The 13231-nt window shown below is 48.3% G+C and overlaps 1 protein-coding gene across 5 annotated transcripts in view; it reads right to left on the bottom strand.

The window, feature by feature from the left end:
* TDRD10 (tudor domain containing 10) overlaps nt 1–13231 on the bottom strand; it is a 54405-nt gene that overhangs the window by 581 nt on the left and 40593 nt on the right. For all 5 annotated transcript variants that reach the window (XM_060030705.1, XM_060030675.1, XM_060030686.1 and 2 more), the window contains 6 exons: nt 5841–5883; nt 5084–5174; nt 4113–4260; nt 3718–3863; nt 3334–3488; nt 58–128 (listed from right to left, as the gene is read on the bottom strand). In XM_060030705.1, coding sequence (XP_059886688.1) covers nt 58–128; nt 3334–3488; nt 3718–3863; nt 4113–4260; nt 5084–5174; nt 5841–5883 — 654 coding nt within the window. The remainder of the gene's footprint in view (nt 1–57; nt 129–3333; nt 3489–3717; nt 3864–4112; nt 4261–5083; nt 5175–5840; nt 5884–13231) is intronic.

The raw sequence follows: 13231 nt of genomic DNA, 5'->3' as shown, positions 1-13231 counted from the left end.
CCTGCAGCTGAGACCTTGGGAGGTAGGGGAGGGGAACAGTAGATACCCAGCAGTTACCTCCAAGTTCAAAGCACCAGTGATTTTCCCTTTGAGGATGCGATGGATAACCTGACATGAACTCCAAATATCTGTAAAACAAAACACAACAACAAAACCTTGGTGGCACTTGGTCAGGCAGAAGGAGCAAGGGAGGGAAGTGAGAAGCCGGGGCTGCAGGGAAGTGTTCTGGCTGCAGACCAGGTCTTGCAGACAAGTCTCTGCTAGTTAGTACTCATTCCCTGCTGCCAGGATATCGTGAGATAATAAGCACTGCAGAGGGAGGAGAAGGGGAGGGCAAAGTAAGAGCAAGTAAAAGGAGGCATTATTGTTGTTAAAATAATTACAGGGATCTGGGATTTTACATTCCCTAATGGAAATTCTGGAGACAGAAAACTGTTCATTCAACTCTGCTCTGAGAGTTTTGGCTGGAGGGATGGAGGGTAAAAGGCAGAGAGCCTTTTTACCATGACGAGTGCACATTCCTACCTGCTGGGACAAGGCAGGGCAGAGCGCTGGTCAGACACTCACCTTTCTCCAGGACATCTGCCCTTACTCAGCTCCCGCCACCCCGCCCAACTGGGACTGTTTGTATGCATGAAACTGGCTCATATCAAGGGTCAGACCTCAGTTCCACCCCCAGCTATGCCATTTTCTTGCTATGAAATGTGAAGAAGTCCCTTTCATTTTCCTGAGGCTTCCTTTCCTCATGCATAAAGGGAGAAAAATTGTACACCTGCCCACCTGGCCTCGGGGTCATCTCAAAGTCCACACAAGAGCTGAGAACCCACATATCTGGCCTGCACACTCTGGCCCCTCTGACAGGCTGGGAGCTGCTCTTTGGGGGCAAGGGCTCCTTACTCTGGGCCACCCTCCAACAGCCAAGCAGTCAGGTTCAGCCCACCAGAAGCTCCCAGGTCCTGTCTGCTGGCATTACTCCCCAGGCCGAGAGGCAGGGGCCCTCTCCATGCAATGACCCAAGGTGACCTCTGGGTGGCGCCCATCAGCCTAGCAGGGAGGCTTGGCCCTGCACTTTGGGGAGGTGCTTTTCCATCTTATTTTGTGTTGTATGTGTATTTCTTCACATCCACTTCTCCTCCTCAGCCCCCAGAGCATTCTTTCACTCTTTCACATCTCACCTAAACCCCAGTCTCGAGAAGGGGCAGAGCAAAGAAGGGGCCTCTCCGTTTCAAGGGTGTAGAAACTGAGGCTCCACCGGTGCCTGGATCTACAGTAACAAACACCTCACACTATATACAAAAATAAACTCAAAATGGTTTAAAGACTTGAACATAAGGCATGACACCATAAAACTCCTAGAAGAGAACACGGGCAAAACATTCTGTCATAAATCGTAGCAATATTTTCTTAGATCAGTCTCCCAAGGCAAGAAAAATAAAAGCAAAAATAAACAAATGGAACCTAATGAAACTTTAAAAGCTTCTGCACAGCAAAGGAAACCATACACAGAATGAAAAGACAACCGATGGACTGGCAGAAATTATTTACAAATGATGCGACCAACAAGGGGTTAATTTCCAAAATATACAAACAGCTCATACAGCTCAATATCAAAAAAACAACAACCCTATCAAAAATGGGCAGAAGACCTAAATAGATGTTTCTCCAAAGAAGACATACAGGACTTCCCTGGTGGCGCAGTGGTTAAGAATCTGCCTGCCAGCGCAGGGCACACGAGTTCAATCCCTGGTCTGGGAAGATCCCACATGCCGCGGAGCAACTAAGCCCGTGTGCCACAACTACTGAGCTTGTGCACTAGAACCCGTGAGCCACAACTACTGAGCCGGTGCACCACAACTACTGAAGCCAGTGTGCCTAGAGCCCGTGCTCTGCAACAAGAGAAGCCACCGCAATGAGAAGCCGGCACACCACAACGAAGAGTTGCCCCTGCTCGCCACAACTAGACAAAGCCCACGCGCAGCAACAAAGACCCAACGCAGCCAAAATAATAAATTAAAAAAAAAAAAGACATACAGATGGCCAACAGGCACATGAAAAGATGCTCAACATCGACAATTATTAGAGAAATGCAAATCAAAACCACAATGAGTTATCACCTCACACCAGTCAGAATGGCCATCTTCACCAAGTTCACAAATAATAAATGCTGGAGAGGGTGTGGAGAAAAGGAAACCCTCCTAAACTGTTGGTGGGAATGTAAATTGGTACAGCCACTATGGAAAACAGTATGGAGGTTCCTTAAAAAACTAAAAATAGAGTTACCATATGATCCTGCAATCCCACTCCTGGGCATATATCCGGAAATGACAAAAACTCCGATTCAAAAAGATACATGCACCCCAATGTTCATAGCACCACTATTTACAAAAGCCAAGACATGGAAGTAACCTAAATGTCCATCAACAGATGAATGGATAAAGAAGCCACAAAAAAGAATGAAATAATGCCATTTGCAGCCACATGGATGGACCTAGAGATTATCATACCAAGTGAAGTTAAGTCAGACAGAGAAAGACAAATATATCACTTATATGTGGAATGTTAAAAATAATACAAATGAACTTATTTACAAAACAGAAACAGACTCACAGACATAGAAAACAAACTTATGGTTACCAACGGGGAAGTGGGGAGGGGAGGGATAAATTAGGAGTATGGGATTAATAGATACACACCATTATACATAAAATAGATAAACAATAAAGATTTACTGTATAGCACAGGAACTATAGTCAACATCTTGTAATAACCTCTAATGGAAAAGAATCTGAAAAAAATATATATATGTATAAATGAATCATTTTGCTGTAGACCTGAAACTAACACAATACTGTAAATCAACTATACTTCAATTTAAAAAAGAAAAGAAAAAAATAAAGTAACAAACAGCACATTGGGGGAGATGCTGAGTCCCAATGCTCTAACCCCTATCGTTGGTCTCCAAATTCCAGTTTTCTTCTACACAGAATGCTTCTCTAAAGAAATCTTAAGCAAAACTCAATGTACGTGAAACAGATGGAAGCTGAGCCACTCTGGCAGAAGCGAGACCGGGAGGCTTGCCCTCCCCTCACTCCACCCAGACAACTCAGCCTTCGGGCGGCACCTGAGGTTCCTTTCCAGATCTTGTTGCTCAGAGAGACCAGGTGTGAAAAACAGTTCTCAAGAAGCAGCTTTGCAAGGGGCAGATGCCGAAAACCCGGGGTGAGATCAAAAGAATAGAGGCTGAAGGGCAGGCATCCCATTCCCGCCGAGGTCCCGGAGGCGCGCACAGCACCTCCTGTCTCCGAGTGCTCAGAAGGGTGGAGGGCACCTTACCTTTCTCCAGCATGAATGGCTGAGCCAGGGGGGGGATGGTCCAGAAATCGTCACTATCCAGGCTGCGCAGGGATTGCACTGGGATGGTGGCCGACTGGCCGAAATCGATGAACGTGACAACAGCCCAGGAGTCCACTCGGTCCAGCACCCAGCACCTGGCCAGAGGGAGGGAGAGGAGGCTCATCTCACCTGGTGGCACGCACAGCAGTCCTCACGGAGAGGGCTTGAAGGTCTGGGCTAAGAGGGATGGGAGTTTCCTACGCTGTTCCCCACCTTGGATGGAGAGGGGATCAGAGGAGAGGTATCTTGAGAGAGGAAGCAGCAGCAAAGAAACAAGAGTCCAGAGAATGGAGAAGCAAACCTCCAGCCCTGCCTGGTACACACCTGTTCCAGGCCCATCCGTAATCACCCAGCTGGTACTCGGCCAGACAGCGGGTCCCGCGCCGCACAGCCGAGTCGTGCAGGTAGGGCTGCTGCTCCTCTGCCTCGGCCAGGGCTCTGAACAGCGCCTGCATGTTCTGGTGCAGCGTCTGTGGACGGTACAAACGCCACGGGCCTCGCTGCCTGCCCCACATGGCACGTCTGTCTCTGCAGGTGTCACCTGTTACAGCAGCACCGCTGATCCACCCCAAGGAAACTGAAGGTATGACGTGGGACCAGGGATCAGAGTGCGGCCACTCTGGATGCCCACCACTGATGGGCCCCCCTCAGCTCGCTGACCCCAGCAGGGCCCCACGAGGTGGCACCGAAGCCCAAGAGGACCCCCAACAAGCCTGTACCTCCGTGACATGCATGGCCCAGAAGAAGGGGGTCTGAGGGACAATACTGGTCACCAACAGCCCCACGTCCCCACCGACGCTGTGGATGGTGGCCAGCCAGCCCAGGTCTCGGAAGCATTCCCTCAAGAGCAGCGCCAAGAAGGACCCTCTGCAGGAAGAACAGGGAACAAAGGGAAGGGAGTGAACACAGGAGTGATTCAACCAACACCTGTCCTGGAGGATGCTGGGCAGGAGAGTCACCCTGACAAGAGGGCTGTGCACCGCCCCGCCCAGGGTGGCAACAAGACAAGTGCCCAGGTAATCATAACGCAGAGCAAAGGGAGCACCACGCCAGGGGACACAGGGGTTGGAGAGTTTGGGGAAGGGGAGAGGCAGAGGGAAATAAAAACATACCAGGGAACTCCACAGAGAGAGATGGGCAAAAGCCCTCACTGGGCTGACCTTGGGCCTGCCTGATGATTCATGAACCTCAAGGGATGCAAGTTTGGACCGTCCACAATGCAGGACACGTCTGCAACGCCCAAACCACTCCTCCCTGTGTTTAAGCACATGCCACACCTCATCCCACCACCCCACTAACTCTATCGCCTAAGTCACACATGGTTAGAAAGGGAGACCTGCCATTTAGAAAAACGAAACAAAAAACATGCATCCTATAGCATTTCAAGTCAAACAGAATAGTCTGGCATCACGGCCACTAAGAATGGTGTCTGCCGTTAAAGCGGAAGATGTGGTGGACATGCCGATCTCACGGCATCCAGGGTAGGGGAGAGTCACAGGCCATCACTGTACAGAAACGGAGACAGACTGTGTAAGTCACTGTGGGTCACAGCCTTAGAGCCTGGGTCTGACGCAGGAGTTCCTGAAAACTTTATCCCCCTCCCCAGTACCATCCTTGCCGCCACCCTCTAGGGACTGAGCAGACGTTTACTGTTGTCCTTTGCCGGCGGCCTCTCTACACCTCCGCTCACCTCATTTCCATGGGAACTGCAAAGATGCTTGTCCTCGGTTTCTCTGTCTTACAGGGGTCAACGGAAGCTTTAGGAACGAGCTGTGTACAAGCTGGAAAGCAGAAGGTTGTGTTCTGGAGGCACCAGGGCTGTCTCAGAGGACCGTACCCCACCTGCCCCCCAGAAGGCCCTGGCCCCACCCTCAGGGGCAGGATGAGATGGGAAGTGAAGCTACATCCTTCTGGGTCTCGGCCTCCACATCCTCAGCTGGATGGGGAGGGTTTGCTGGATGACATTCTTTAATCAAGAAAGCATCCTAAGGAGGCTTCCCTGGTGGCGCAGTGGTTAAGAACCCGCCTGCCAATGAAGGGGACACGGGTTCAACCCCTGGTCCGGGAAGATCCCACATGCCGCGGAGCAACTAAGCCTGTGCGCCACAACTACTGAGCCTGCGCTCTAGAGCCCGCGAGCCACAACTATTGAAGCCCATGTGCCTAGAGCCCGTGCTCCGCAGCAAGAGAAGCCACTGCAATGAGAAGCCCGTGCACTGCAACTAGAGAAAGCCCTCGTGCAGCTATGAAGACCCAATGCAGCCCCCCCAAAAATAAAAATTAATAAATAAGTTAATTAATTAAAAGAAAGCATCCTAGAGGAATAAAAAGGGATATTTCCTACACTGAGGGGTCAGCGTGGGACAAAGCTGGAAGGGAGGCTGGGAGAAGTGAATCAGGAGCTGCAAAGACATGTCCTGGGAACAGATGGCAGCTCAGGATCTCACCAGTGGTTCTAGCAAATCCTTGACCAGAGGTCTTCTCCAAACCCTAGGGAGAAAAAGAAAAGGTACCACTCAGGCACAGTAGTATTCGTTTCACTGGTTCACATGTTGCGTCTCTCCAAGCAGATCTGGAGACAGCGCAGCAACAGCCCCTGTGCAGACACAGGCTTCAGCTGACTTTTGGGGCTTCCTCCACTTTCTCCTTTCTCTCGGGGAGGTCCTGAGTCAACCAAAGACAAGAGGTTCACGGAACAGGAAGGCAGGAGGGAGGGAGGTGCTGGTCTGTACCTAGAGGCGCAGAAGCCCAGCACTGCTTAGCCCGGGAGGCCCCTGCGGGCACTTCTTAGGGGAGAAAGAGGTGGAAATGGTTACTCTGGCAGCAGGACTGGGTGGAGACAGAAAGACTACAATCCTGCAGCCCTCAACCCACGCTAGCTTCCCTTGCTCCACCGGCCACACCTGGAAAATCCCCCGCCCTGGTTACACCCACGGATCTGCACGCCTGCCGCTTCGCTGCTTACCCCACTCCCCGCTGACCGCTACCTGAGAACACATGCGGCCCCTGTTCTCAAATGGACATGCCACAATCCCATGGTAAGCCCCTGGTGAGACAACACCTCACCCCTTCCTCTCTTCAAACCCTCCATACTCCCACCCTCTGCCCACCCAATGAACCTGCCTCTTCATCAGGAGAAAACTGGAAGCAACTGGATGGGAGGTCCCTCATCCTCTCACCACCCAAACCACGGCCCCCCAGCCCCGCCCTCCCTGCCATCCCTCTGTTACCTTCTCAGAAGGGTCTGGCTCTGGGGCTGGCACTGTCTCACCTTCTGGAGGGCAACACCCCTGCAGCCACGCCCCTTCTCCTCTACTGCCGTCTCTCTCCCGGTGGACACCTCCCACCAGGAAACAAACATGCTCCATTATCCATGTTTGCAAAGACCCTGCCTCGCCCCCCAGCCCCTCTGGCGACCACCTTTCTCTGCTCCCTTCACTGAAAGGGGTGTCTAGAGTCCTGTCTCCTTCCAGTCAGGCCTCATAGAGACGCCTCCCTGACAGGCCAACCAAGAGGTACACAAACTCAGCATGTCTAAAACGGACCCTCCGCAAGCTGCTTCACCTCGGCTTTCTCAATTTTAGTAAGCCTAGCGGCTCAGGCCACATTCAGCTCTCTTTCTAGCTCTGCATCAAATTCATCAGCAAGTTAAGCCGTCTCTTCCTCCAAAACACACCCAAACCCACATACTCCTCTCTCTCCATCTCCACCACCCCAATACTAGCCATCACCATCTCTTACCAGGACCGTAACAACCATGTCCAAAGACGCTGCCACACAGCCTCCTGCAATCCAGTCCCCACCCAGAAGACAACACAACCTCTTACAAACCAAAATCAGATCACATCACTCACCTGATTAAAACCTTCCAACACCTTCCCATTGTGCTAACAAATAAAACTCCAAGTCTCCAGGTGGGCTCACCAAGGCCGCCATGATCTACCCTCCTTCCCACTGCCCTCTTCTCTGCCCACGTACCCCTTTTCCCCCCATGTCACACTCTGAGGCATTTGTAGGCGGCCCCTCTGTCTGGAATGTTCTTTCCCTGGTCTTACCCACGGTAGGCTGACTTGTCATCCAGAGGTCAGCTGAGAGGTCACTTCCTCACAAAGACGACTCCCTAAGAACCATCTAAGTGACCCCTCTCCTCTCTATCACATCACCTTATTTCAGTTCTCTGTCTGGTACTTGCTACTGAGACAGGCTGGGCCCTGGGACCCTTTGCTGCTGTGCTTGTACCTGGACACACGTCTCCTCAAGCAATGAAATACAAGGAAACTATTAGGGACTAAAAATACCTGCGTGCATGTGCAGTCGGGGCAAAGATACAAAAAACACGGAAAACCCAAAACCCAACTGCCATTTCTGAAGAGCCGGGAGCGAAAGCAGGGTCCTGCACAAGCCCCCTGCACACACTGCCACCGAAGGGGTGGGCAGACCTCCTAAGCACCCCTCTGGCCCGAGCGCTGGACACACCCCTCCCCTCATCCCATATACGAACCAGCTCTCCCTGCCTCGGGGAACCGGCAAGGGAACCTGTTGCTTGTTTTCACTCCCCCCCGCTGCTGCAGGAGGGGCCCCAATAACACCTTGTGTGAACTTCTTGTCTGGCCCATTATCAATTTCTATTGATTAACCATGCCAAGAACCCTGGTTGGTAACGCTATTTGACATTTTCTTTTTTCTTCTCTCTCTCTTTTTTTTGGGGGGGGGCATTTTCTTATGTATTCACTTATTTATTGGTTCACTATATGTGTCTTTCCACTGGAATTTAAACATTATGAGAATGTGAATCACATCTGTCTTTTGACAATTACCTTCATTGCTGAGGTAACCCCAGAGCCCAGAACAGTGTCTGATACATATTAAGCTCTTAGTAAATATATGTGACAGAGAGAAGAAAAAGAGAAGAAAGGAGGGAGAGAGGAGAAATGAACCGGGGCAAATTCTTAATCTAAGTCTTGGCTTCCTCTTCAATACCACGAATCACACCTGATGTGAGGATTTAGTTGGACCAGTATCTGTTCAGGACACTGACATGAAATAGGTGCTCAATAAATGGAAGCAGGGTAAGAGAGGTTAAAAGTACAGGTTCTGGAGTCACACTGGGCTCCAATCCTGGTTCCAGAACTGACTGGCTCCTTAACTTTGGCCTGGTTACTTGGCGCCCCCACCTGCAGGATGGGAGAGTAGTAGGACCTACTGCTGTATTTAAACAGGTTCACACAGCAAAGCGATCAGAACACAGCCCGCAGAGTGAGCCCTCCGTGAGTGAACTACCACTGTCCACCGATGGGGCCCAAATCAAATCTCCACGCTAAACCATTCTGCCCCTGCTGTTTACCTACAACAAAGCAAAGTGACTGTTAAAAACTGTCCTCTAGGGCTTCCCTGGTGGCGCAGCAGTTGAGAGTCCGCCTGCCGATGCAGGGGACACAGGTTCGTGCCCCGGTCCGGGAGGATCCCACATGCCGCGGAGCGGCTGGGCCCGTGAGCCATGGCCGCTGAGCCTGTGCGTCCGGAGCCTGTGCTTCGCAACAGGAGAGGCCACAACAGTGAGAGGCCCGCGTACCGCAAAACAAACAAACAAACAAACAAAAACCTGTCCTCTAGCCAAGCACAGAAGGTGCCTTTTTATTTAGAATCTCCTAAGACAGTTCCAAATACCAATCCCAAGAACCAATTATTAGCGGTGGTTTCAGGCTAAAGATTATTATTAATACAGAAACATTTAAAACCATTTGGGGTCTAATTATGATTCCCTAATGATTTAAGAGACAAATATAACATGCCTGTTTTGCCAGTTTGTGAAATTAAGTTTCAGAGGAAAATCTACACAATTATCATTCCACCACCACAGCAGACACATCATCCAAGAACAAGCCTCACATTTCAGGATGTCTGCAGCACGGAAGTGGCCACCTGGAAGCTACAGAGATCAAGGCAGCACCTCAGCAGCTGCCAAACCAGCAGACTGTGATTAGGTTCTATTGTTGCTGTAAGCGGTTACTCTACGCCCAATCCATCCACAGCTGTTAATGCTCTCGTTACTTTGTTCTGGGACATTACTACCAGCTGGTCAAGCGTTCCAAGAGGTGGCCTGGTCCAGAATCATGCTGGTGAGTCCCAGCAGTGGGAGAGAACACACAGGGTACACAAAGGTCAGTGGCCAGAAGGCTTTTGGGGGCGGGGTTGGGGAAGGGTCCCATCCGGTTCCCCTGCACACCAGCGAGAAGCTCTCCAACCAGTACTGGGGGGTGGGGGTCACAGGCCTCACACGACACTCAGAAAAGTGGTGGCCTCCCTGAGACTGCTCACTGCCACACCCCTGGCCCACTGTGGTCACCCTGGCCATCACTTTTAAGGCCCTGTCTCTACCCGGGGAACTGCACCTGGAGTCACCTGAAAGGCACATCCACGTGGAAATTTAATACTTACAGCTTTAACCCTCGACTGCCACCCAGTAGCACACCTTGTACTTCACAGGTGACAGACACAGACCTTGCTCTCAGGAAGCCACGCTGAGTCACTCCACACATATTTATAAAATGCGTACATTCTAGACACGGCCACCATGAAGCTCACACTCTTGGTGGGGGCAGCAGACAAGAAGTATACAAAGAGGTATAAGGTCAATGACCACAAGGGCAAAGAAGAAACACAAGTCAAGGGGAGGGGACAAGCGGGCAGGGGTGGGGGAGGGAGTGATGGCTGAACAGACGCCTAAATGAGGTGAGAAGGCAAACCCACAGACGCCTGGGAGACGAGCCTTCCGGCTGGGAACACCTGAGGCCCTAAGGTGGGGATGTGCTTGGTGTGTTTGGGGAATGGCACTGGGGCTGGAGGAACAGACACTTGCATCTCTTACCTGGACCACCTGAGACAGGTCTTCTGCTTCCACTCTGGCCCCTGGAGTCTATTCCACAGGGTCCCTTTAAAACCTAAATCTCGGGGAATAGATGAACTAATGGTGGCACATCCATACAAGAGAACACCACTTAGCATTAAAAAAAGAATTGCTGATGGTGCGACCGCATGGATGAATCTCAATAACATTCTGCTGAGTGAAAGAAACGAGACACAAAGAAGCACATATGGCATGATTCCATTTACACCAAACTCTAAAAAGGATAAATCTCATTTAAAGTGATAGAAAACAGGTCAGTCACTGCCTGCGGGGCACAAAGCTGGGATAGGGCACAAGAGAACCTTTTGGGTGACTGAAACGGTCTATATTTGATTGTGATGGTGGTTACATGGCTGCATACACTTGTCAAAATTCATCAAACTGTACACCTAAAAGGGGTTTATTTTACGTAATACTTCAATAGTTGATTTTTTAGTGTACCTTCATGAAATCTGGTTATGTCGCTCCCTGCTCAAACTGACCAGTGTTCTCATTATTATGTGACTATCTAAATACCAACTGCTGCTGAATCAAGTTACATACTATGAAAATTTTTTTTTAATTTTACTATTAATGGGACTTCCCTGGTGGTCCAGTGAGCAGGACTCCTTGCTCCTAATGCAGGGGGCCCGGATTCAATCCCCGGCCGGGGAACTAGATCCCACATGCACGCCGCAACAAAGATCATACGTGCCACAAACTGAGACCTGGCACAGCCCAAATAATTAATTTAAATAAATAAATAATTTTTTTAAATTTTAATATTAAAAAAAAAGTATGTATTATGATTACTTTTATCCTTATACAACCTTCTCCAGGAATTAACTGCTCTTTTTTTCCCCTCCATTTACTTGCACTTCCTTAAATCTCTGGCTAAGTTTTCCCACACCCTCCAATGGCTCTTTGTAACACCTCTCCAGTCGATTTTATACTTTTCTTCATACAAACGTCACCCTGGAGTCTCACATCATCCTGCTCTGGCTGGACTGAGTGCTGCATAACAAGTGTTCTACCCTTTTGTCATCATCTGGGAAGTCTCAGGTCCCCCTCCTGGGTTGGACCTCCTGCTCCCAGCTTCCCTCATTTTTTGCCTTATTGCTTCATTGTATTGGTGCATATCCCTCCATAGCTTTCTGAGAGCAGCTACATGGGACATACATTTTTTGAGACCCTACATTTGTGAACAAGTCCTTATTCTACCTTCATTCTAGAGTAATTTAATTAAGAACAGATTGGGGGTTAGACATTATCTTCCTACAAAATTTAATGACACATTCCAATCCTATACCCTTCAATGTGGATTCTCTTTCTGAAGCTTTATCCAATACTCTAAAATATTTCTATAATGTGTCTTGGTGTAGGTTTTTATTTTCCCAGTCATTATCCTAGGTACTCAATGGTTGCTTTCAAACTAAAAACATATCCTTCACTCCTGGGAGACTTTGTTATATCATTTGATATTTTCTCTCCCACGTTGACCTGAACTCTTCCTGCATGTTTATGTTGCACCACTGATCCTCTCATTTGACCTTTACTCTTCTCTAAAACAATTCTACTACAAAATATTTCGATTGATAAATCCTCTCCCCCAAAAGCTATTATAAAAATTGACAAAATTGTCAAAAACAACCATTTCAGTATTCTGGACATTGAACAGAAGCATACAAAAAACAGGGTATCTGTTAAAAAACAACAACAACAGAAAACGACAGGCCCTTGGATAAGAATATGAGACTAAGGTGTGTCAGTCTGGAGCTTCTCCCACTCTCTGGTCCTTTGGCTGATAGTTCTACCACAGTAGGCAAAGCTGTGAAAACCGGTAGCTTCAGAGGTGGCTGACTTTACTGGAACCTTGAAACATCAGAAAGTAAGAAAGAACATGGTAAGAAAAAATATGGGTAAGTACAATAGGTTTTCTTCTCATGAGTTTTCTAAATTATGTTTGACAGTTGAAATAAAAATTGTAACTGTCCAATATGGTTCTAAATGAACACAGAGGGACATATTTTTAAAAATTACATTATAAACAGGGGAGGGTAAAGAGAAATAGGGTTTCTATACTTAAACCAGTAAAGTCAACAGGCATAGACTATGTTATGTATATATAACATGTAGAGCAACCACTTAAAAAGGTATACAAAGAGATACACTTAAAAAACACTACAGCAGAAGCAAGAAGAACTACAATTCTGCAGCCTGTGGAAGGAAAACTTTCACAAAAAGACAGACAAAATGAAAAGGCAGAGGACTTTGTACAGATGAAGGAACAAGATAAAACCCCAGAAAAACAACTAAATGAAGTGGAGATAGGCAATCTTCCAGAAAAAGAATTCAGAATAATGATAGTGAAGATGATCCAGAACCTCGGAAAAAGAATGGAGGCAAAGATCAAGAAGATGCAAGAAATGTTTAACAAAGACCTAGAAGAATTAAAGAACAAACAAAAGGGATGAACAATACAATAACTGAGATGAAAAGTACACTAGAAGGAATCAATAGCAGAATAACTGAGGCAGAAGAATGGATAAGTGACCTGGAAGACAGAATGGTGAAATTCACTGCCACGGAACACACTAAAAAAAAAAGAATGAAAAGCAATGAAGACAGCCTAAGAGACCTCTGGGACAACATTAAATGCAACAACATTCGCATTACAGGGGTCCCAGAAGGAGAAGAGAGAGAGAAAGGACCCGAGAAAATATCTGAAGAGATTATAGTTGAAAACTTCCCTAACATGGTAAAGGAAATAGGCACCCAAGTCCAGGAAGCGCACAGAGTCCCAGGCAGGATAAACCCAAGGAGAAACATGCCAAGACACATAGTAATCAAATTGACAAAAATTAAAAACAAAGAAAAATTATTGAAAGCAACAAGGGAAAAACGACAAATAACATACAGGGGAACTCCCATAAGGTTAACAGCTGATTGCTC

This window comes from Delphinus delphis, chromosome 1, assembly GCF_949987515.2.
Source record: "Delphinus delphis chromosome 1, mDelDel1.2, whole genome shotgun sequence".
Classification (NCBI taxonomy): Eukaryota; Metazoa; Chordata; class Mammalia; order Artiodactyla; family Delphinidae; genus Delphinus; species Delphinus delphis.
This window is presented reverse-complemented; position numbering and strand designations above follow the sequence as displayed.